This window comes from Pristis pectinata, chromosome 15, assembly GCF_009764475.1.
Source record: "Pristis pectinata isolate sPriPec2 chromosome 15, sPriPec2.1.pri, whole genome shotgun sequence".
NCBI lineage: Eukaryota > Metazoa > Chordata > Chondrichthyes > Rhinopristiformes > Pristidae > Pristis > Pristis pectinata.
The window spans coordinates 17,176,140-17,202,683 of record NC_067419.1 but is presented as its reverse complement, the minus strand read 5'-3'; the positions used below and the strand labels follow the sequence as shown (position 1 = coordinate 17,202,683).

Sequence of the window (26,544 nt, the reverse complement as noted above, 5' to 3'; positions counted from 1 at the left end):
TTGGCCGAGGGGAATGGAACCAAGAGGTAACTTATCAAATGGTCTTAATCTGATCCAGGTATTATAGTATTAATATTAATATAGCAAATATTAAGATGCTAGAAATCTGAAATAAGAACAGAAAATGTTGGAGATACTCAGCATATCAGGTAGCATCTGTGGAGGGAGAAACATGGTTAACTTTCCAGATCACTGACATTTCATCAAACTGAATGATGAGATGGCTGACCTGAAGTATTGACTTTCTTCAAACATGCCACATTTTTCTAACATTTTCTGTTTATTTTTTTGTTTTCCAGTGTCAGTAATATTGTGTGCAAGAATTTAAATAGATCACATTTGGTGGATACTTCAGACATATGTACATTATACATGAACAAGCAAATGCATGTGCCCTTAATGTTTTTAAAGATTAAGAGGGTGGGTTCCATGACCCTGCTGACCCCTTCCCCTGCTTGATTTCAAGTTAACCAAAGACTTTCCAACATAAATCTAGAACTAAACCAACAAAGGATCACTTTGGTTGTAGAGTGAAAATCTATGAATTAAGTGATCCCATAGTTTTGAAAGCCAGTGTGTACATTTCCTATGAGTCATGCCGTCACTAAGCAGGTTCTGCTTGTAGTCTGTGTCTGATTATTACATCAATAAACTTCACATTCCTTTGCTCTTTCAGTCAGACCTAACAATTGTTCCTCTTTATGAAGGTGTGCAAGAGGAAGTTGCTCCACAGATTTGTAGTTGCTCCAGAGATGCATGTTTGTAGAGGGCCATTGTACATTTGTGGCACATGGTGAATGTGGGACCACAAATAGCATGGCAACAGTTGAGCAGAAAGATAAGTTGGGAGGGGGTTAATAGGACATGAAGGGATGAAAGGTTGTCGCAGCAGCAGCCTGGCTGCAGAGTGCAATGATCCTGTGTTTCACCACTCCTGTCGCTTTTAGCACTTTTTTCCCCCTCTCTTTTCAGTCTGGGTTTTATTTTAGTAGCAGACATGTTGTCCGTATAGTGAATTAGACCAGAAGCATTAGCTTGCAGAATATATGCCAATGAGCTAATGATTCTGACACGTTGACAATACTAGCCTTACAGCAAAGTACCCACACAGCAAAGCCTGTTTTTGTATCTCATATTTTTTTTAATGGCGAAATGTTTATCAGAAAGAAACGGATTTATTTTCTGTCAATCCAGTCTACAATATCAGGAGTTATCCGGTTCCGGTCCTCAGGGCTTCAGACAACTAACAAAACACATCTTATTTCTGCTCCAATAGTTCCCTGTTATGCCTTTCAGATACAGGAAAAGTAGTGAAAGCATAAACCAGTTGAATGTGGCAGTGCCGCCTGCCATTCATTGCTTATGAAGAGCCACGTGACATGACTTCATTTTCGAACAAAACTAAAGAGTACCTGCAAAAATGGGAATAACAATTTAAAAAAGTTACAAAGAGGTACGTGATTATTTGCAAGTTTATAAAAAATATCAAATAGAAAAATATTCTCTGTGAAAATATATACTTAGTTGGGCTTCGAAATAGAGGGAAGATGTATTGTTGAAGAGCAAAAACAGAATTTACAGATCACCCAAAGCGCTGCAGATGAAACAAGCTGCTCTGAGTTAGTTAGCAGAACACTGGAGTCTCTCTTGGTTGGTCTATATGTGGTACCGAACTATAACATCATTAAAAATGAATGTGTGAAGTTAAGCCTATCAATCATTGATAGAAGTGCATCTTTTCTTAAAAATGTCAAAAAGGAAGCATTTCACAGAACAATTAAACCGGTTAGGTGGGTTTTGCATTTTATTCTTAAGGGTTCCAGTTGGAAATATGTGTCCTATCTTCAATAGGAGACTACCCACAGCCTTGGTTATTTTAATTAAGAATATTTGCTTGAAATGATTGGTATACTTAAAGCAAAATATTTATATCATATTCTTTTGTAAAACTATCTAAATATATTTATCAAAGTTTTCTTGTACTGATTTTGTTCAGCTGAAGAATGGGCAAGCTTGCAACTACTTCCTAAACCTATGTCCACCAAAATAACACCCTCTAAAGGATGTAATTGGGGTGACTTATGCATGTTATTTTTCCTCCCGAATTTGCACAGAAGTTCTATGCCTCTGACTCCTTCTAAGCTGTTGTTGGAGATATTAGCGATATCTGCCCATTTACAGTGCATCACGGCATTGGTGAGGTAATGGAGACACTCTATTGAAGAGGAGTCAAATTCATTTTGTTCTTCTTGTGTAGAGATTTTCAGTGAGAGCAAGAGTGGTTTGTTCAGCAGATAGTGGGCACCTGTGTCCAACCTTGCCTAATGTGGAGCTGGCACCCAGCTACAGGGTACTTGTGTCCAGTGACTCACCACATTTATCTGGTAATCTACCTTCTACGGTATACAAAGTCCTGGTGTTTGAAGATAGGGCTGGATTCTGTGGAGGAATGTAGAAAGCCAGTGGTGTAGTAGGTGCGGGATTAGATGGTGCTTGAGTTTGGGTCTGATTCCTAATGTTTACTTTGCTACCACTGCTACGAGGCTAAGTGTGGAAACCTTCCCAGCTCTCCTCCTGTACTCCTCAGCCACCAAGGTTTCCAATGTCATGTTCGGAAATCAGTGCCCCCTCCTACCTATGACCAGACAGCTCTTTGTGAAAGCTCCTGAAAGATGTGGAGTGATTCCCCCCACCACCCTCCCAGCTCCAAAGTCCCATCCTTTAAGAGATGGAGGCTGGTTTTACTTAGCATTAGCTTGCTTCAATTAATGTTAACTCTCAAAATTGGGCCCAATGGAGGTTAACTGAGACAGGAATCTCTGCAGTTAACATGGACTAGCAGCAGACATTTTGTGTGAATCCTACACCAGATCAAGTGAATGTGGGTTAATCATGCATTGCATTCCTGTGGTACATTTTCCACTGATATCCAGTTTGGTCCCTAAGTGTTAGAATTTAAAAATGATACGAGATGTCCCAATAACTTTTACTGCTAAAACTTGGGTTTCTGTAAGAGCGAGCTGTTGTAGAACTTTGAGTAAACTGAGAGAGATTCAGCAGTAATCTCACTAACAGTGAGCATCACAGCAACACTGCACTCCAGTTTTATAATTTGTTAATAATATTTAAAATTAGCCAAGAAAAGTTCTGGTTTGAGTCTTGAATGCACCACGTTTCGGTGACTATGCAGCATCTGTTTTCAAAAGGGTATTTGTTGTCAGAAGGACTGCAACTTGAGACCTTCTAACTGACAGACATCCCATAAAAGTACTTGTCAATTTGCCAGTAGCTTATGCTATGGATTTTTTGCCAGAGGATGAACGTCAGAGAGAATGCCCTGCCTTCTTTCAGAGAGATACCAGCAGAGGCTTTGGAGTACATTCCATTAGCATTATCCTGTCAACATGAGAATAATTTGTGCTACCTGAATCTAATGGAGGATGGGTTAAGTTAAAAAAAAACTGGAAAAGAGAAATTTGGGGGGGGGGGGGGGGGGGGGAGCTTATTTTCAAAATGCTTGCTGTAATGTAAAACAGCACTGATGTGGTCAGTATGGGTCTGCTAAATGTTCCTAACATACGAGTAGTAGGGGTCGTCTTTCCTTTCCCAAATATATTATATTAAAGCAACCATGATTGTCACCTGAAAGGACATAGAGGAATTAAAATGAATTTCAAGATAATTTTTGGTCCAACTTCCTATCATGGTGAGTAGCCACAGTGGTATTCTGACACAGTCTGACAATCCCAATAATATTTAGGTACAATGTTACATAGAAAGCACTCTCTAATTAAGTATTTCAAGCATACCACTAGTATTGTGAGTTATCTGTTGTCTCATTGGATGAAAATAGAGATTTATTGCTCTTGTTCTTTCTTCCTTGTTAAAAATACGTAATCTAAAAATTGAAACATATTTTAGTTGTAAATAGTTATTGGATGTGTTTTATATATTAAAATCCAAGAGTGTTATTGGATCATCTTGCTCATCCCCTGAAAAGTATTTGAGTCAAAACAGTTCAAGCTTTGGGAGTTTTCTCTGTCGGCTTTCTCCCCATTCCCGTCATCGGCATTGGCTGAATCACGATAAACTCAAAGGAAGTATTTGAGGAGATGAGAGTGAGTACATATTAGCCAAGTATTTAGAAATTCTATTAAAACTTGTAATAATTTTAGTATTTGAATAATATGCAGAGGAGAGAGCTGGATGTGGATTTATTTTAAAGATTAATCTTCAGTTAATCTGAGCATTCATGTTAGTTTCATATTCATCCGTTCTTTCATATTCCATTAAAACATAGTTTGCTTCAACTTTCTGTCCTTGTCCAATACATTGAGCAAGTATGAAATATAGCACTTATTCCCATTTTCTCTGCATTTTAGCTTCACCTTGTAATCATGCATGAGGCTATGGATCTCAGGGTGGGTGGATTAGCTGTGTCTGTTCTGATTTGGATATTCTACTGGCAATAATTTTTGAGAGCTTACAAGAAGCAGAGAAGTAAACCCATCATTATTAAGCAGAGAGGTACAGGAAGAGCGTCTTGATGCAAAGTTTTGAATCACCATTGGTCCAGCTGAATGAAATGTTTATTCCACTCCCTTTCTTCCAGCGATCAGGAGTCATGCTGGGATATGGTTGTTTGGGTTTGCAACGTCCACTCCTGAGTAGTCATTTCTAACTGCACAAAGACTGAATGGATCATACTGGGCTCCATTGAGACAACTGCAGAATTAGACTGGGTGTTTTCAATTGTGATCCACACTGGGGTATCAGACCTCAATGCAAAATTGGAACACATAGAAAGTCACGTCAATTATGCTGCAACTTTCAACTGCTTCTGATTAAAATTGGACATGCATTGCTGGCCATCTGACTGTTGTCTGACAGTCACAAATAAGCAAGGAGCACAATGTGCTGAAATCACCATAGCAGGCAGAGATTAAAGGGTCTCTGTGCCGACACGTATGTTTTGATCAGCTGACCCAAAGGTAACAACAGCTTTGTAGCTCACCTAAATGGGTCCATGGCAAAATCTAGGGATCATGTTAGAAACTGTCATAGAATGACACTGAAGTGAGTTGTTCTGCCATTGAAGTCCAGAATATGTTACACACTACCAGATGAAAGAAACTTGCAAAATAGATGGAGCCAGAGAAAATAATATGAAAGGAGGACAGTTATTTTGAAGATCAAGGTTGCCCGATGCGAATGCTTGGTCTTTATGAAGTTATTCCAATGTGGAAACATTAGGAATCCAGAGAGGAGGAATTGTTGGCAGATATTTCACGATGACAACTATACCAATCATGAGTCATCTCATTTTCATCCCTCAGGCCTGCTGTGGGGGTGTAGCAGGGATCCCCTGTGCATTGCTGCTCTGGAGTTGATTTCCCAGAGGGCAGTGTTCAATTACCAGCCTTAATTTGACATCCAAACTCCTTCCAACAGTTTTTCAGCATGACTTCCAGCAGAGGTGTGGCACTTTGAGTGCTCCATGTACTAGGGCAGACAAACCAATGGGTCCTATCCTACTGCCTGAGTGACGCAAGCCTTCTATTGGACAAACCTGAAAACCCATCTTCTAGACTGAAGAGAGGCAAAGCAGCAGAGGAAACTCAAACAATTACCTAGGCAGAGGGAAGGAAAGCTATTGCATCAAAATTAAAAATTTTATGCATGAATATATACTTTAAAAAGATGTGCAGAACTTCAGAACTCAAGGTGTGATTGAACTGTTTGACCCAGTGATGGATCTCAGTTTGACAGGCACACAAAGTGACACATCTTGCACTGCAGATGTAAAAAGCAAACAGCTACTGAAAGTCTCAATGCATAACATTTAACTTAATGCACAAGCATACAAAGCTACATATAGACCAACCAAATTGCATTACTGATATTTAGTAAAATATAATACTTATATTGCAAAAACCAACAGGGCACAATTTCAGTCAAAAACACCTTTAGCATGTCCCCATTCTGCAAATGCAAGATGACACAAAACAACTGAAGAAGCAATACAAATCAAATTAAGTACCAATGTATTGTCCTGGGTCATAACATTTCCTTAACCATAAAAACATTACTTTTTATCAATAATTATTGTCAGCCATACCTGTAGCATTTTATGTCCCTTTGTCCCAGCATTCAGGAACTTCCTTTCAAAATAAATTAATATTTTTTTAAAGAGTATTCAAAACAATGAATAGCTTGATGTAAATTTTAGAATTTACACTGTTCATGTATCCCTCCGTATCATTCTAGCCACACTTTCTGTTAAACTATCAATGTATAAGCAGATTAGTGTCCAAGAAACATTTGGAGAAATATCCAAATTAATGCATAATAAGTCAGGAAAGAATCTAACAGGTTTACATTTTTAAAAAATTACAATATTACTACCCGTTAGTGCTTAGATTTGTTCATTCTATAACATAAATAAACTTTTTTTCTAGTATCCAAATAGCTCCAGTGAGACTGGACAAGACACATATTTAGTCAGTTCCGAACAAAATAACAAATGGATCTTCCCATCTTCCTCCTTTACTCTGGACCTTAGCCCATCACGTCTTGGGTGATGCAGCTAAGTCATTTCCAGTCCTTAATAGCACTGAGCAATTGTTTCGTTTCTTTGCCATTTGATGACCTCTTTAGTGCCCACTTTGTGCCTCAAGCATTTCTTGTTTTGTGTGTGAAAAAATATTGTTTGTTTTCTCACAACATGAGGATAGTGCTATGACTGAGCAGAGTTTCTTGTGGAGATTGTGAAAGTGAGGCAAGATAGTCAAGTGCATGGCATTCTGGGAGTTATAGCTGGTTTCCCCACCACTTGCCATACAGATGTCAATAATAATACTGCCCATAAGAATGGACTGCAGATTTTCACCAGCACCAGGTCTATCAAATAGCAACCAACTCATGTTTTATTATGATCATGATGTAGAAACATAGCCAAGCGACTTGCAACATGTTTCAAGCAAAGAGTGGGTGTTTGTAAGTAGATGTGCAAATTGATGCTGTACTGAGTTGATTCTCAATTCCACTCTTTTTTTTGTTGACTCCTTGTTTCTTCCTTCTCATTTCGCTTTTGTTGTGATTCTCCACCCCAAGGATAGAGTGTCCGTCTGCTTTTCTGTTGGGGTAACCATCTCACTTACAGGTGAAGACTTCGGTCCTCTCGCTGCATGTGTTGCACTTGACAAAACAGCACCAGTGGAATTTGCAGTTGCACTGCCACACTTTGGTATACTGGTGGGTGTTGTAACCTCGGCCGCAGCACATCAGGTCACAGCCATCCCCATGATGGGAGGTGCGATTACATAACCGTCCCTGTGTGCCCACGCTCCCCGTTGAGCTGTCCTCCTCACAGTAGTTTGGCGATCGCTCTATATAAACTAGATCTGTGTCCATTGGCTTTCGATAGGTCCTGGGCTTCTTGATTTTAAGAAAGGTGGGCTGGCGTAATCTGCTGGCCCTCACTGCTTCAACATGAACAGCCTCACCGTACTTTTCTTTCAAGATGTATCCGATTTCTCGGAATTTGGGAAGAGTTGTCCAACATGTCTTGGTTGTACATGAGCCAGAGACACCATGACACTTGCATTCCAACTTCATTCTTTCTTCCAGAATCTATTAGTCAGAGAATAACAACTATTATAGATGAATTTATTGCATTTTGTTCCTTTTCAAAGTCATGACTTTAGTTTTGGGCTCTTTCAGATTGAAGCTAATGTGGAGGGACTGCAAATGGGTAACGATTCTTCAATGAAAAGGAAGTATTTGTATCATTTTGTTTGCTTATAGTGTTACAGAAAAGTGAGATATTTGTCAGGATGAGTGGGCACAATTGGGTTTATTTTTTTTTAATTGCCATTCCATAAACTTAGTTTATTCCAACTAAGAGTTCTAACTGCATTTCCAAAAGGAGCAGCAGAAGAATATGTGAACAGTTGCACTCTGGGCCCCAGTAAGAGACAGCAGCCACAATGTTAAACTGCCTTTCTCATTTCAGATTCTGAAGATCCTGAATTTTCTAGTTTTATTTGTTATCAGCTTGTTTTAAACACATGAGATTTTGTTGAAGCCATATTAATTGTAATGCTGATTCCAATCATGGCACTAGTTTACGACTCTGAACATTTTCTCCTACTTGTTCTCAATTCCAATTTTTGTGCTTTATTTTTATCCCCCCTCCCTACTCCTATTCTGTTTTACTCAACTCTTTACATGCTTATCATATAATTTGATAAAATTGTATACAGTACAATTCCATGTACTTTGGGATTTGCTAGTGGAAAAAATGTCATTTTCAAAGTCCTTGGAAATCTTTTAGACTAATTTGGTTTCATTTTTGGCTGATTGTGATGTGAAGTTATATGACTTGTGGTCTTAGTGGCTGCATCCAGCACTCCTGGGGCAGAGATATCACAGCTCTGCTGCAGAGAAAAGTTTGGTCTCCAATCCCAGATCTGTGAACTGGAAGCTACTGCACCAGCAAAAATGAAATTGTTTCTCATATGTTTGCCCTTTACGTTGAGGTACTTGTATACTAGCTATTGCTAACATTCTGGGGGAACAGCATCTGTACACCCGTTGCTAAATTACATCCATCAATCTCTCAGCAGAACCAAAGATCATCGAAAAAACTGGATTGGAGACGCTACCCACAGGAAGTAAAGAGAAGCTTTGCCAATTTCCCAGAATCTAAACTAAACAAACTCCCTAAATCATCATCTGATGAATTGTGTGATGCTAATACTGATCCTTCAAAACACAGGTATGTTTGAGGTACTTTAGTCAGTGAGAATCTTGTGTTTCATAAATGCACAAACATTGAGATCACAGTAAGGGTTAGTAAACTAAGTAAAGTATGGTGCTGGGTGTTTTAAACAGAGCAACTTCCTTTCTCTCGCATTCCCAAGCTGGGCCTTTAATACAAGGTTCAGGATGATACAGTTTCCCAATTAATTCAGCTAACCTGTTTCCATTCACTTTGCACCCCTTTCCTGCTGACTGTTAAAGAGTTCCAATTAATGTTCAGAATGTTACTTTTTTGTTTCTTTTTTCTATTGACAGTATGGAATGCAAGATTTGTCTTGAGGAATGTGAGGGTTTTTTTTTCCTCTCACTCTGTTCTTTTAATACTATTTAACAATCAGTTCTTCAACCCACTTGTTTCTTTGCCAGGAACTAATAACCCCTAGCTAGCCAAACAGCCATCCCATCACTTGAATTAGAAGATGATTATGACACCAATCAGTTAGATAACAAGCAGGCTGAAATGAATCATCCTCCTTCATGTATTTTCTCTCTCAATCACTTTATAACTCAGAGGCTGCCTTTCATGCAACACCATCCAAACTAAATGAATCCCACCCCAAATAAATACAATGGTCATGTACCCACTGTAAAATTATACATGACCACTCTGTGAATGGGTGTGTAAAAGCTGTATTTTTAGCTCTTTAAGTACTAAGTGGGATTATTCATACTTGAATACACTTAGCTGACATGGCAAAGTTTAAACAAACATCTGTACTTCAGTGAATTGTAATTACAAAATTATGTCACAGACCATTTCTCTTGTAACCAATATTGATATCCTAAAAGTTCGATGTAAAAAAAATCTAAAGGTTTGGCTCCTTGTAGTCAGCCCCTAATTCGTTTTGTACATGACTCTTAATAAATACTCACTCACCAACCAGCTGTCAACAGATTGATCAGCCAAACCAAAAGTGTACAAGGCAAATTCTTGCAGAATCAATGGTACTAATCCTATCCTATTCTCTACTTCTGTAGCCAGTGGTGAGTTTACCCACAGCCACAATGCAGGCTGCTAGCCAAAGACAGGACTGCAGAGTGCTGTTAGAGTTCATGAAGTATTTTCAGACAAGCACACCTTTCACTGAAGTTCTGTGCTTACATGCATCTTTTGTGTGCACGTGTAAGATTAACATCTTCCTCTTTCTTCTACGTCCCATACCTCTGTGGCTTTTCCATCTTCACTTCCCTCACATACAGAACAGTGGTACTTGTACTTCTCTACAGACTTTACTCAGGGCCTAATTTTTGTCTCTGCCACACTCTCTATTCAGTCAGGATTGGAGTGCCGCACAGATTTGAAGCCCTAGGTATGTTGCGGATGAATGTTGAAGCCATGCTGAAACCTGAATAGCAGCTTGGTTTAGTGGCAACATTCACACCTCAGTGTTCAGAGGTGTGGGTTCAAGCTCAGTTCTCACCATCCATGCTGGCAGGATTCTCTCAGGGTTTTCACCTACACTCCCTCCTCAAGAAGCACCACAAAAATATATAGGATTTTACTTTGCTTAAAATAGTTTCCAAATTCACCCATATGTCAGTGAGGGGTCTTCAAAATTAAGTTGCATGTTTTGAAATGTTTTCAAGAGATATTATACAGCTGTCTATCAATATGTGTTATATGAGATTCAGCTTTTAATCTTTGAGTAACTGGGTTTACATTCCTGTCACCACAACTATATTGTGAGCATGCTTGAGCATCAAAATGCATTCAGCTTAAGCAGCTTGCCTGCATGGTCACCACTGGGCAGCCTCACAAGCAAGTCAGTCAAATGACTACCGTGTAATTAAATTTCCAGGCTATTATCTGCTATTGGTGAAGGTTGAGGGACAGATATTTGCCATAAAATGGGAAGAGCTCCTGCTGGCTAAACAACATCATGTGATCTTTTATAATGTGCTGTGTAGGCAGTACTCCATATAAACGCCAATCTTGTTTTATTTCTGACTACTGGCAACCATCAGATTTGTAATTTGAGAAATTTAAAATCAAAATACTGTAGCTGCTGGAAATCTGAAATAAAAGCAGAAAATACAGGAAATATGTAGGATGACAGAAAACATCAATGGAGAGAAACAGAACTTGTGAAAAGTCATCAACCCGAAAATGTAACCGTTTCTCTCTCCGCAGATTCCGCCTGACTTGTCATGAGTATCTCCAGTGTTTACTCTCATTTAATTTGTAATCTCTCCACCACAATGATTAATGTCTCTTTGTTATTTTCTTAGTTCTGCTCTTTCCTTGGAGTGGAAAATGCAGTAACATACTTAAATGTGTTGGTAGTTCACTGTTCCCTTTGACTATCTGAGTTGTACAGAAGAGGTATCAATTGAATTGGTCCTGGTGTTCACCTTGAAATATCTAACTTTTGAAATTTTTGTATCTACCATTGAGAGGCAGCAGGTGGGAAGTTACCACCAAAAATAGTTTTCCTGTTTACGTTCACGTCAAAATATTTGCTGCTTTTATTCAGGTCCAGCACAGATTAAAAGTCAACCCCTATCTCTCAAATACAGAGAGTAAAAACCAACTAGAACGAATCCAGGTTTCCTTAAATGTAGCAACAAACAAGAAACTGGAGGAACACTGCAGGTCAGGCAGCATCTGTGGAGGAAAATGGACGGTCGACATTTCGGGTCAAGGTCCTTCATCTGGACTGGCTAGGAGATAGAACAGGCAGCATGGGAGCTGGGGAAGGGAGATCTCCTGAAGTGATGAGATGGTGTGGGTTGTGGTCAGAGGGTAGGTATGAGGAAGTGTCTGGGACCTGCCAGCTTGCCTCTGCAAGGTAGAGGTCAGTACACCAAGGTACCACCCATTGTATGCGGGTTTGATGGTGAGTTCAGGAGTGGTGCGGAGTGAGCTGCGAGTTCAGAGGGGGTGTGGTTGGAAAGGATGAGGGGAATGGAGAAGTCAAGACAGTTGATGTCACATTGGCAGTTGGAAATGAAAAGGTTGAGAGAGGATAAAAGGCCAGAAGGGGGTGTCCAAGAAGAAGAGGAGGGTTGGAGAAGGAAGGAAGGTCATCAGTTGGGGGTAAGGACTCCTTACCAAAGAAATAGGCTTGGAGGCAGAGCTCAACGTGATGGCAAGCCTGGAACTCGTCGAGGTGTGGGCACAGGGGTACAAAGGTGAGGTCTCTGCTGAGGAAAAACCCCTCTGCATCAGAGACAGGGAGGTCAGAGGGGAGGGTGCAGATCCAGCATCTGCAGTCTCTTGTGTCCCCATGTCCTTAAGTGTCATTCCAACCTTAACATTTCTACAATTGTGACTGAAGCTCACTGGTTCACCAAGGGAGGGCATAAAGGTGGCTATAATATAGGGTTTAAAGTTGTTACAAAAACTTAAAAGGGCTCTGAAATTTATTTAACCCATATTATGAGAACTGAGAATGCTTAAGATGAACACTGAGTGAAAAGAGAGAAAGAAATTAGTTGTCTTGCAAATCCAGTGACAAGCACAAAACACACACAAGAAGCAATCTACATATTCATCATATGGATTAGTATTGAAGTCTCCCTCTGCACTGCTCTTGATGTACAGATACCTTTCTCCCCGCCTCATTGTTATGCAGATTCATCAGCCTCCTGGCATTTTTTTTGATCTCCCTTGCATCTACGAATTTCCTTGAGAACTCGATTCCATATTTGATGTCTGCAGAGCAGCCTCCCCACTTCCAGCCCTCTTCCTGGTTGTAGTAGCCCTGTTTCTCTCTGTCACAGCCACAGTTGCTCAGGTTCCCTTGACTGCAGGCAGCAGTCACTGCATGAGCTACACCAGCCGCGGTGATGGCGTAAGTGAATGCTGCTTCTCGGCTACCTGCAGGCACAGAAGGGCAACCAGTGTGTTAACAGGTACATACGAGGTTTTTTTTCAAACAAAATCTATTTCTTGAAAAATTTTTACAGCCTCAATGAAACAGTGCATAGATGATTGTTCATTAAATCACAGATAATCAGACAATTAAACATAGAATGACAATTGGATATTTTCACTTTGTTCTTCTGGGGGCCATTCACTGAATTTTTGAAATAGGCCACCTAACAGGAAAAGGATCTCATCACTAGATAACAATAAAAAAGACCTTTAATTATCTATTTATTTAAAGTGAAACAGGCAGGCAGTATGAACAATTGAGGTTGAGATAATTAAGTTATTTATAAAAGCTGTATAAATATATGGTAGAGAAAAGATAGATACATAGTAAGTAGTTCTAGAGATGGGTATGGACTCAGATGCTCACTCATGATTATAATGATTCCTGGGGAGTGGACAAGTTGCCCAGGGGACCTTTGTTGATTGGAAATGAAGAGTTGAACCAATATCCTAGAGATTATTTAGTTATTATCTTTGAGAATTTTAATATAAGATTTTCCCCTGGGAAGAATAAATGCACATCAAGGTGTGTTGAAATGAGATCACAGAGAGTTAACCTTGATGGCTGAATGATCTTTATAAGCCAAAGGTGGAGATATTGATTCATTTGGTCAAGGAGCTGCATCTTAGAGGGGAGGTTGGTGAATAGATGGTGTATTGAGGGAACCTCAGAGCATGGGATTTAACATAGAAAATTAACGTCATTCAAAACGAGTGTATTTACTATTCTTTGATCATTACTGATAACCTCAGTCATGTTTAGGCAGGCTTGAGTCTCCTGGTTGACAGTACAATGTTAATGGTTGGAGCAGAAAACTGCAGGTGCTAGAGGCACTCAGTGGGTCAGAAGACATCAGTGGGAAGAGAAACAAAGTCGACGTTTCGGGTCAACACTGGAAAAGTGAGAAAACAATTGTGTTTTAAGTTAAGTTGCAGATGAGGGAGAGGTGGGAAAGATGGAGGGAATGTCTGCAGTGAGATGCTGTACATCAGTTGTCAAGATAACAATTACTTTGCAAACGAGCAGTTGGTGATAGAAAAGAGAAAAAAATTGAAACAAAGAAATATAGTCACGTGTGGAGAGAGAGAAACCAGACAGAGTGGTTACCTGAAATTGTTAAACTCATTATTGAGTCCCAAGGGCTGAAATAGATGAGGATTTATGTTGGATGTTATTGGAACAATGTACGAGATCAAAAACTGAGGTCAGAATGGCAGGGGGACAGAGAATTAAAGTGACAGGTGACTGGAAGCTCAGAGTCACCTGTCACTTTAGTTTTATGATCTTTAGAATCACAGAATTAGCAATGGAAACAAGCCCTGCAGACCAAATTGCCTGCCAGAGCTAGTCCCATTTGCCTGTGTTTGGCCCATATACCTCTAAACCTTTCATTATCCTCGTATCTTTTTAAATTTTGTATTTGTACCAGCCTCTACTGCTTCCTTTGGCAGCTCGGTCCACACACCCACCACCCTCTCTGTGTGTAAAAAAAAAGTTGCCCCTCAGGTCTCCTTTAGATCTTTCCCCTCTCACCTTAAATTTTTTACCCCTACCCTGGGAAAAAGACTATAACCATTCACCTTATCTATACCCCTTATGATTTTATCTTTATAAAAATCATCCCTCAACCTCTTACCCTCTAAGGAAAAAAGCCCCAGCCTATCCAGTCTCTCCTTCTAACTCAAGCCCTCCGCTCTCGGTAACATCCTCATGAATCTTTTCTGCACTCTTTCCAGCTTAATGACAACATTCCTAGAGCTCGGTAACTAGAACTGCACACAATACTCCAAGTGCGGTCTCACCAACATCCTGTACAGCTATAACATGACGTCCTAACCCTTGTACTCAGTGCCCTGACCAATGAAGGCAAGCATGTTAAATGCCATCTTCACCTGTGTCGCCACTTTCAGGGAACTTGCTTGTACCCCTAGGTCTTTCTGTTCTACAGCACTCTCCAGGGCCCTCCTATTTCCTGTGTATACCCTGCCTGGTTTAACTTACAAAGTACAAAGTGTTGTATTTTGTTGTCTGGCCTCTTACATTGCTCCAGTGGTGCCCAGTTTAAGCTCAAGGAGCAGAAACTCATCATCTTTCTGCAGCCCTCAAGGTTTTAATACTGAATTTAATAACGTCTGGTTACCACTCCGTGATTCTTATTCTCCCTCCACAATTGTGGCTGTACTTTCCTGTTTCAATTTGTTTCTTTTTCCTTTTCTATCTCCAACTGCTGAATTTTAATCTGAATCCTGTCACAAACATTCTCTCCACACCCCCACTTTCTGCCACTTAAAACACCTGTGTTCTCACTTTTCTGGTTTTGATAAAGGGTCCTTGTCCCAAAATGTCAACTCCTTCTCTTCCCAGTGATGCTGTTTGCCCTGCTGACTGCTTCTGGTATTCACTGTTTCTGATTAAATTAATGATTGTCTATTTCTCACACTACAACTCAAACACCATGGAAAAATAGAAATGATTTTGTTATCAGTTAATCAACTGAAATGTTCCAGAGTACTGCATGGTGCAGGGGAGTTTCAAAGGAAATCCTAACCAGGCACAACAATGTGCTGACAAAGTTCTGTCAATGAGAGAGTTTGTACTGCAATAATCATAATGTCTCTGGACATCATGATCATTTCATACCCATTTGTTACTGATAGGAAGAAAGTAATAGAGACTGCAATGAGAATAGATCATTCAGGCCATCAAGATAAGTTGCCCTGCAATGGAATGCTCCCTATCTACTTAGTTTACTGACAGAAGGTTAACAACATGAGGATATCCTGTGCATAAATCATGGCACTGAATGCTCTGCATTACCACTGGGAAGAGATTCCTTAATTGAAACTCCTGTCATCCAGGTACATGCTTCATCCACAAGTCTGGTGATTCAAAATAAGAGCTTCTCTTCAGAAAGTGCTTGTGCATAAACTACATATCCTGACTTATGATTTATTGCCAATCAAAATTTAAGGTTAACTTTGTCACTTTTGTATGTTTAGCATTAAGAATAATTCTATTAAAATGTACATCAACTAATTCTGGTTTTATCTTTTTTAAATGTATAGCTTTGTTATTTTTCCATGACATTCTGCTCCTATTTTTTTAACTGACTCATAAGCGGTATCAGTGGTTTTAATTTGTATACATTGTCCTATTTTCCACCTTTTGAGAGGGAGTGCAGTTAGTCTGTGGATGATCGGTAAAATTTAATGCAAGAAATATAGTGTGCAGATTCCAGTTAATGGGAAAAGCTGGGATTGGACACACTGCTGTTTTCTGGCACTGATACAAACAGGCACGTGAGGAGGGAAGGAGCCGCTACAACCACAAATCCAGTGCCCTCCTACTCCCAACAGTATGGAAAATCCCCCAGCTGCCAGCCATCAATGGATGGGAATTCCCATTGCGTCCTCCCCACGAAGATACCTTCTCTATCAGTTTCAGGCCCAAAAGAAAAGTCATGAGCTTTGTTCGGAAATCTAAATCTAGACCCACAGATGCAACCCACACTGGCATTTCTCACTGTCTTCTGTTTTGAAACCAGTAAACCTCATCTCACTATCCTGCCATTAAACATTATGCTAGGACCCGAATGATAAATATCAACCGCCAGTTAAGCGATTGTCCACTCTTGCCACCATCCTCTGGAATCACTGGCCTTGGAATGATCATGCAGAGGTTCCACCTCCTATGAAGTCAATACAAAAAGGCTGGAAGCAGCAATGACTTGTCAATACTCTGGAAACAGGTTTGCCAGAATGTCACCAGTTACAGGAAGACTCCTAACAAAGCTGGGAGAAGAATGAAACTAGTCTTCTAGCCGCTTTCAGAGCAAATAAGAAAATTCCCTGCACTATGCATCACCTCAACTGACACCCTTTGTAACAATGTACATTCAAGACTATTGTCATGTTCCTCCCAGTTCTGTTGCCCAACAAGGCCTCCGAAGAGTTTCTACTGAATCCTGACTTCTGAACAGTTAACTAAGTCAAAAACATGAAATAAAATACAAAACTGAAACATTTTCTACCAGTTTACGTGGTTTGACTTTGGTACAGAGCACAAAATCAGATTTGCAGAAGATGATCCTGACTGCATCTTCACCTAGGGGCACCAATTCAAAGAAACCTTTCAACATGTCTGGAGTTACACAAGGTCTGCATAAAAGGAGAATTCTCACAAGAACAGACAAATACCAGCTATGACATAATGTTTTCTATCCTGCTGACATCCAGACTTCATTGTGAGAATACTAATTACATTAAGTTGGGGAGTTTTGGCCAGGCTGGAGGAAAAACTAGTCGTCATAAAACGTGCAGCACTGTGTGTGTGAGGGGGTGGGAATCACAGAATATAATGGTTGTACAAAAAAAATTCCTCGTCTTTGAGATAATTCCAGCACAGTAATCAAATATCCTGAGTTCTGAATATAAATTCTGAATTGATTCAGGTTTGGATTTTAATATTGTCTCCAGCTATTAAGTTCAGCAGATTTAAATTTGTAGAAATGTGCCATCTCGCTGCATTGCATCCAACAAGGGCAATTCATAAAAACTATCTTTCTAAAAGTGAAACTAATCAGAGGCATCTTCCTTTTAAGAAAAAAACAATAAACAACTTAAGCAACAAAAACATAAATGCTAGAAACATTCAGCAGACCCAAGAGCACCAATGGAAGAGTGATTGGGGAACTTGCTAGTGAAAATGCCTTCACTATTTTCTCCACAGATATTTGCCACATCTGCAGAGCATTTTTGGCATTTTCTGTCTTGGGTTTGCACCACTGCAACAGTATTTTTGTAAATACAGTTGGAATTTATTAACAGGTCAGTTATTCTGTTTTTATCACCTTGAGTGGTGTTGAAATAATCAATAGTGAATTTGTAAAAGATCCCAGAGTTTTAGTCGATTTACATTCAACATGTCGAACCAATGCACAGCAGCAATCCATCATGTCAATGACATGTAGTCAAAACAATAGGATACAGTTCAGAGGAAATCATGGTGAAACTGCACTGACCAAACTATAATCAGGCCACATGTAGAAAACTGTGGTCACCTCTAATCAAAGACTAAGAGAAGCATTCAAGTAGAAAAGTTAGTTCACAATGCTGTTCTCTGGTTTTAAAGATCAATTTATGAGGAATGACAGCTAAAACATGGCTTTTCAATCTTGAGAAAAAGTTCCTACAGGATGATTATATGGAGGTACACGTCGTTTTGTAGAATGTAAAATATAAATCTGGCAATATTACTTTAAAGTAAATCATAAGAGGAGTACAAGGAAATACAAGTTCAAACCAATAACAGTAAATTTGAAACAGATATTAGGATGCTCTTTCACACAAGAAGTGATTAAGGATTGGAAAGGATCCTCTGATATAATGGTAAAGATGAAACTCTGGAATTATTTGAATGATTGTTGTAAAACGCTGAAATTTAGGGCTGATTGATTAATAATGGTCTGTTTGCCTTTCCTTGTCTGTGATTATCTTTTGTTTTTTTATTATTGTTATTTATTTTGAATGTTGCTTCAAAGGCATGGTCCACAACCTTCAGTCAACTAATTTCTTGTAAAATGTACTTGTCTCAATAGACCAAAGGACCTAAAAGTTAAGGACATCAATGCAGAGTAAAAAAACTGACAAATTTTTCCTTCAGAAACAACAGTCAGTAAGATGCAGTCCGGTGACTTTGATCTTCCAATGTTTAGTTGAAGAGTATTTCTGTTCATTCAGGCCACTGATCTGAAACACGACACCTGTTTTCCTCTCTCCAGATACTGTCTGACCTTCTAAATATTTCCAGCATTTTCTCTTTTATTCTGTTTATTCAGCATTGGACGCTGGAAAAACAATCTGCCAATATTCTCTGACCTTTCTTTAATGCCACAATGCTCCCTTGTTTCTTGGTGACGAGAGCTGGAAATGGGAGTGAAATGTGTTCTGATCAAATCAGAAGTCTGATAGCACCTCTTCCGTTTTACTGGGCTTTGGAACAAGTGCTAAGTAGGGTTGGGAATACACATTTTAATATGTATGCCATATGTAATATCAGGCCATGAGCAATCATTGTTCCTTTACTGCTGTCGGCCCTTTTGTTTCATGTGACTAATGGCTGGCTAGTGTTGCAACAGGGTTTGGGGGCAAAGGTTCCGGTATGAGACTGTTTGAAAGAAAGCATCTGTAAGGGTGCCAGCTGGCTCTGTGAGCTATTTCACAGTGAGTTATGTGATTCAATTGAGAGAGTACACAATGGAACAAATAAAGCTGCCGGAGCCTCTGGATTTCCAGGCAGGTTATCGGTCTAGGGAGTGTACACTGGTACCTCACTTAGTACTCAGGATGCATTCTCAGGAAAAAGCATGAATGGAATCAGTATTAGACAGCGTGATCAGGTGTCTTTTTTAAAATACATATGTATGAGTGTTTGGACTGGAGGACCATGAGCACCAAGCAGGGTACCAGTGTAGAGAGCGGAAAGAGGAGTTTGCACTGTCCACTGAGTTAAGTATCAGAGACCAACAGAGCTGTTATTGTCTCTCATTTGAACACAAGTGGAGAGGGTTGTATCATTCTAGAAAGGTCTCAACTGAGACTCTGGAGAGCGCATTAGATGCACTGCAAGCTTATTACGTTCCTAGAAATGAAACAGCTGAACCATTACCAGTTTTTCACTTGCCACCCAGAGCAGTGAGAACCATTTGAAAGCCTCTTAATTAAGCTCAGATTGTTAGCAGGTAATTGCATTAAGCAGATGACATATTGGTTTTCAGAGAAGGAGAAACAGTGACAGATGCAAAGTTAGCTCATGACTGGAAGCTGAAAACCCTGATGAGCAGATGTGACCAGAGGTGATGGAAAATGAAGGAGCAAAAACTGCAATTCATGGGTCACTTGATCATCAGAAATGACCTGAAGGTAGATCCAGCCAAAGTCAAGTCAGTGAGGGAGATGTAAAACACAATGGATGTGGCAGGAGTATTATGCTTTCTGGGATTCATCAGCTATATGCACAAGTCCCTGCCCCAGTAGAGTGAGATGTAGGAGTATCTCAGAGAATTGACCAAGGATGCGGACTAGTATACCCACCCCAAGACGTTAACTGCTCTCTCTTTCTATGGATGCGCTTGGGTTCTTCGAGCATTTCTGTTTTGGTTTCAGGATGTGGAATGGTGTTGCTTGGAGACCCACAAGCAAGTGGTCAAATGGATCAAAGACACAGTCACGGCAGAACCTGAGTTGTTGCAAGCTTTGCTGATAAGAAGGATCTGATAATACAATTAGATTCACCAAAAAAAGGTCTTGGAGCAATGATCTTGCAGGAGAGTCAGCTCAATAGCACATCCATGCACAGCTGACAGACAGACAGACATGTTACACACAAGAAGCTACTTCGCCTGATCCTTAGAATGGAGAAGGTTCACTCCTAAACCAGGGGAAAACAGTAAATGCAGCAAGCTGCTTGAGGTCATTGTGGTTAAGCCCCTCTGTGGAGCTCCAAAGACCTTAACAGACGACGAGGTCTAAAAGAATGGTGAGAGGGTGCAGTCATATGACTTATTTGGTATCATCCAGATGAATTCAGACATGTAGCCAGCACTCGTAGCTGAGCCTATCTCAAGGACAAGTGACACAGAGGATATTGAGCTCAGGACAGTCAACATGATGAGACTTATTCTGCTCACTCAGCCATTGCTTGAGGAGAGTGAGGATGCTGCCAGATATGATGATACAAAGCAACCGTAGATGTGAATGATTCACGTAGGATGGAAAGAGAGAGGGTGTGAAGTTGAACTTGTTCTGAGACCATACTTCCATGTATTCAAGGTGACCTGATCTTCAGAAGTGAAATATGATTGTCCTCAAGCCACACAGAAAGAGCATGATGCAAAGATTTCACTTCCCATATCTGCCAGTAAACGGTTGTGACTGAGATTGAGAGATAGTGTCTACTGGGCAAGGATGAACAGGAGATCAGGAACCACATGCAAGACCTGCAGATCTCCAGAAAGGAATCTATTTAAAGAAATGTTTAATTCTCATCAGGAAGCAGTCAATCCTTGTGCTAAACTTGGGTTAAATGTTTCACCTGGATAGGAAAATGCATCTGGTGACAAAGGACAGTTTGCTAGAGAAAGATTCTCTGAAGTATTGATCACAGATGATGGGCTGCAGTTCACAGCAGACAACTTTATCGGGTTCTTATAGGATAGCAGCTTGATCAGACATCACCTCACTTTCCACGCAGTAACGAAAAGCCAAGGTGCTGTGAATGTGGCCATGGGACTGCTGAAGAAATTAAATGATCACAATCGTTGAATATCCTAGCCCTCTGCAAAGCCTCAACTCCAGGGACGACGAGCAGTCCTCTGCAGAGATGGAATGCTGATACTTAATGCATTGTTTCATGTGACTAATGGCTGGCTAGTGTTGTAACAGGGTTAAGGGAGAGACATTTCGGAAGAAGGCAGCTGTAAGGATGCTGATGGGCTCTATAAGCTGTTTCATAAACAAAGCATCTTTGCTGATAGTTTTATTTAATGACTACTTACATAAGGTTAGAAAACAAATAAGCCACAAACGTCGTCATCAAGGTTTGTAAAAAAAAACCTGAATGAGAAAATGCCATTCATGTAGCTTATATGGTCTGACTGGATTTATACTCACCTCGATCACCCTTCTCCCCAAAGCCCATGTCCTGTGTCCTGAATTTTCTATTGAATATCTTTCAATTTTTTTTTAAACAGACCTGTTAATGGTGTCTCTATTTGTTGGAAAAATGCATCATTTCCAAGCTAGAATTGTAAATATATGCTGATAAAATTGCCTTTCAGATGCATTACACCCAAGTGCAAAAGTTTTATGGACATCATTTGGGTTCTGTTTCCTGCAGCAATTCACTGCTTCTGAGCTAGATATGTGGCTTAGCTGTATTTCAGTCTGATGACAATGTGCCACATCTGGGTGTGGGGTGTTAGCAGGTGCTGCTTGCCCCGTGTTTCTCAGACCATGGTTCCTGTGGGTCTGCTGCAACAGTTGCCTGAAGTGGCTCTTTTTTCCCTGTGAGCCAAGGTACCAGATTTCACCAGACACTTTGTTCTTGCTTACCTAATCTGATATCAGAAACTCCAGTTGAAATCCAGCATTCTTAATTGGGAATATTACAAAAATAGACGTGCCTAGTCTCAGATCTATCTTTACATCTAACCTCAGAAATCATTGACAATACTTTGCCTTCGAATTTTAATATCCAAATCATTCAGTTAAATTGCTCTGTCCAACTCACTTTTCCATACAATGTCTGTTTTAGCCTTTTCTTATCACATATCCGTCTGGATAATTACAGTCAAGATTGTGGTCAGTTAGATGAAATAAAATTTAATTTTGTCGAGCGTGCTGCCTGATATCAGTTCTTTATCCAATGTACAATTTGTACATTTTTGCAACCCGCGTGGAACGTTGCATTTCTGCCCTGCCCCACTATTGCCCAAATGCACAGGCTGCACACAAGCATGCTCACATACATGCACATGCAACCTTCTGGACTCCACAACTGGTGTGATTAACCATTTTTGTTTATTCTTAACATAGTGATATTTTGTTAAGAAAATAGAATATTGCAGAAAGAGGACCTATTATAATTATGCCCTACTGTTGACTTGATTCTAATTTCCATATGGATATAAAGGAGTCTTAAATTTAAGTTTTCTTAAGTTTATGTATATTTTTTTAACATTACAAAATAATGCTTGAGCTGAGGAATAACATTGCCGATTTTAATGTAGGATTTTGTATAAATGAAGCAATATTCAATGATGCCATTTCCATGACTCAGCAGTCTTTCTTCTTCCACTATAATCTGATTTAGAAACCAGCCAAGATGGTTCTACAATGATTCCAACTGATGTAAATTGGCCAGTTTCAACCCTGTACCTTTTATTGCTCCAGGTTCACATAATAAAGTTACCCAAAATTTGCAGCAAACAGTACTTTTACACTCCATTCTACTAAAGTGTTCCTGATCTAGAGCATTTGATGCTGTGAATAAACAGGAACAATAATAATTCTATTTTCCTCACCTACCATTCAAAAATCACCAGACTGCAGAGATCGTTCAGTGCAAATGCAATACAAATTTCCCGCCCCCTTCCCCTCTCCCCCAAGTTGAAGAATATTCTTCATCCAAGATCACAGTGAATATTTTCTGAAAAATACCCAGAATAGTCATTATTGCCAACATACGGTTCAGAGGCACAGTGGGCATGAACACACAGTTCAGTTCACTGACCAGACCCTTTTAGCAGAATGTGCAAATACTTTTAATGTCTTAAGGTGATAAAATACAAGCACAATTTCTCAAAAACCTGCAAACAAGATTTAAGGATGTTAATCCTGCAAGTTGAAAATTCCATGGGTGCCAGCAGTATTGAAGGATTGATAGAATCCTTCATTTGTAAAAAAAATTGTTATCCTGGTACAGTACCTATTATATGGTGTATGTGTGCATTTGCTTGTATGGTGTATGTGTGTCCACAACTTCTATGGGTACAGTTTAATTTCATTTGCTCAGAAATAGAAGCTAAATATTAAAACAAAACACACCATTATTAAGCCTACCAATGAGGTGGACAAAACTATGGTTTAATATCTAATCCAAAAGCATGGCATCTTCAGCAATGTACCCCAAGTCAGAGCTGGAGTGAAGCATCAGCCAAGGTTATATGAGATTGAAGAATCAAATTGAATTTGCAAACTCGTGACTCCAACGAGATAGTCCAAACCGAGCAAAGCTAACAATTAACAATTTGCGCATTCCAAAATGCAAGTCAGGTGATTTTTTTCCCCTCTCTGAAATTAGAGCCGATTTCAAAAGTAATAAATTAAAACTGAATACCTTGTTTTAAAAGATCATATTACAAAATGTGGCTTTCTTTACCATTAGCCTCCTTGGAAGGAAGGTTTTGAAAATGATGATGTTATTAAAGGACTTGTCTCTTCAGGTATTGAGTGAAGTCAGTCAGTCCTGTGAAACAGCATTCTCTGACAGGAGAGCTCCTTGGTGCTGTCATGGTAACATGTTCAGTATTAGACAGAAATGACAGCAGAGAGATCAAATCTGATGTGACTGAATTGACTAGACAATAGGATCTTACATTAATTTAGTGGAGACTGAGACTCTTCTCAGCAGAATTCTTGTAAACTCAACTAAATTTGTGCCAATCCTATGTTATGATTGGCTCTCCTCTAAATGCTCATTCACATGCAATTAAAATTACCACAATGCCCCAAGGGGATTGGCTGCCACGAAAATGTTTTCAGCCTAACTTGAATTCACCATTTATTAAGCAAAGAAAGATATAAGTTTTGTTTTGTTGCAAGTGTTATAGTCCTTAACACTGCAAAGGTGTTGTTATATGGCAACAATGTGTTTTATGTGTGAATTTCAAATTATCCAGATGATTCAAACTTTTGACTTCTGTTTTTATAATCCATTCTAAAAACTTTCCACATGGTGATGACAGACATAGTTGGATCACAGTGTACTTGATCTGTCCCAGCACCTGTGAGTGTAGTTATTTATCACAATGGAACTTGGTCTATCCCACAGCCCAAAGGTGTATTCTGTTGGATTACTTGGGTCATAGACTGGGTGTTTAGCTTTAAATCATAATGGACTCAGTCTGTCTATCACTAACCTGATAGATAATAAGCGTGATCTACCAAATTTAAGTCAATTTTACTTAATTTTCTTGGGGTAAATCATCTTTTCACCAATTGACAGTAATTTGTGGTTATGTTCATCCTTCTATTTTTGTAGTGGATGGTTGGAAACAGGGAGGTGGAAAGGCCCTGAGGGGTGATCAGACTCATCTTTTATTCTGTTCTCCGTGCAATTTCAGTCGGGACAAAACTAAGTAGATGGGAGGCTCTTAATAACAGGGGAAAAGGGGAGTGCAATAAAACAACACAATTGGCACACTCAAACATGGAGGTTTTGGAGCACTGCTGAGGCTTAAGGATCAAGAATTGCTGTGATAATAATTGTGATCAGTTGCTGTGTTTATTGACAAAAAACAGCCATTGACCTTTGGCTTGTAACACACAAGCTGCTGATGCAAGGATGCAGTCAGAGCTCAGGGGCATTGATCAGTGCTGTGAGGTACAGCTCACCCCCAGGTAACAAACGGGTTCAGTTTTTACAGTCAGAAAATACACAAAATCACTCAATACAGAAACCGTACCTCCACAGTATTGTAATCAATGGCATCAAAAGCACATGGGACTGACTGATAGAAAGCACAATTACTAAAAGTGGAGAGAGGAAACGAGCTCTGCCATTCGTAGGAACAAACATATGTACACACGTTGGACTTTTGAATTTGATAATGTTATGGGAGCTCGTTGTTATGTAGGAGTGTTCATAATTCGGGTGTTCTTAACCCAGGACTGGCCTGTATTCTTTAATAGAGGATATCCCTCAAGTACTGAAACAGCCATTTCCATTTATACAGCACATTTTTTTTTAATAAAGTAAAACATCCTAAGGCACTTCACAAGGGCCACATCGAGATTTTAGGTCACATTATAAAAAGGGTTGCTTTTAAAGAACATTTCAAAAGATAAAATTGAGTTAGTGGGGATACATTCAGGATTTTGGGAACATACTGGGTGAGCACTATTGCAGCACTTACATTTTCAATTGTTGAGAATTAGATAGAATCAAAAACAAGGGTGAGAATTATAAATGGAACACATTAGTTAACTGGGAGCTCATGTAGGTCATCAAGCACAGGACTGATGGATGAAGTGACTGAGAGTTAGGGCCTGGACAGCAGAGTTTCAGATGAATGCAATGTACCAAGAGCCAAATGAAGGAGGCCAGCCAGTACCAAGTTGGAATCGCCATGTCCAGAGCTAACGCAGATATGAATGGTAAAATGAAATACTTTTTGGCCCTTAAATTTCCTATGTCTGCAACATGTAAACTAAAAGGACAGGAGTGATCTGATCAGGAAATGATCATTCACAGAGATGATTATAGCTTGTAGATATCCAGTAGGGGAGGTGGAAATGTTCATAGCAACTGCAAACAACAGCCTAAACAGTAGCTGTAACTCCAGTGGAGTCATTACAATACAGTCAAATATTCAAGCTCTGACCTCTTTCTCCTATTACCTTCTTTTCCTTTTCTTGAACTGCTTTGTATCTGCTCCTTTAGTAGAAGTACTTTCTCCTCAAACAATGCTGTGTGAATTCTTCCTTCCTTATTTGGGATTTGGGTAACTATTACTTTTGCAAGATTTGTGTGAAGGCAGCTATAAATTTAATTTGTAAAATCATAGCATTGGGCTATCGTTAGTTCGGGGAAAAACTGGAATTGATGTATTAGAAACAAAATCCATCCGTGGCCTGCACAGGTGAGCACAATGTGCTTTCAGTGGAAGAACAACTTAGAAATCTTCATTTTATTTAAATGTTAGAGAAGAGCATTAGTGAAACTCAATGCCTGACACCAAAACAAATATGACATGACTAACTTTCTGCTGCAAATTGCTTGTCTGCACCCAAGAAGTAATTTCTAATGTTGTTTACATGCACCATAATATCTACAAATTCCAAATGGGATGCAAGCAGCTTCCAGGTGGGACATAATTAAAGATCTGCAAATCTTTCACTGTGACACCTAATAATTCCGGAATGCAAACACAAGCAACAGATATCTATCAACACTGATACCATCATACTATCACCCCAGGCATTACACAACGTGCAAGATTGCAGATTATTCATTTGTTTAAAAAGCACATTTAATTTTTAATTCTAGGAGTTACCCCAAATGA

The 26,544-nt window shown here is 39.5% G+C and overlaps 1 protein-coding gene across 5 annotated transcripts in view; it reads right to left on the bottom strand.

Moving 5' to 3' along the window:
• Positions 1–334: 334 nt before the first annotated feature.
• The window catches only part of wnt7bb (wingless-type MMTV integration site family, member 7Bb), a 108,361-nt gene continuing 82,151 nt past the window's right edge, over positions 335–26,544 (bottom strand). For 3 of the 5 annotated variants that reach the window (XM_052029996.1, XM_052029994.1, XM_052029993.1), the window contains exons 3-4: positions 12,372–12,643; positions 5,821–7,632 (exon numbers count right to left, since the gene is read on the bottom strand). In XM_052029996.1, the coding sequence (XP_051885956.1) occupies positions 7,153–7,632; positions 12,372–12,643 (752 nt within the window). In that variant the 3' untranslated portion in view covers positions 5,821–7,152. Of the gene's footprint in view, positions 1,413–3,881; positions 3,899–5,820; positions 7,633–12,371; positions 12,644–26,544 lie in introns of those variants that run through there. The other 2 variants (XR_007957496.1, XR_007957497.1) reach the window with 2 other exon arrangements.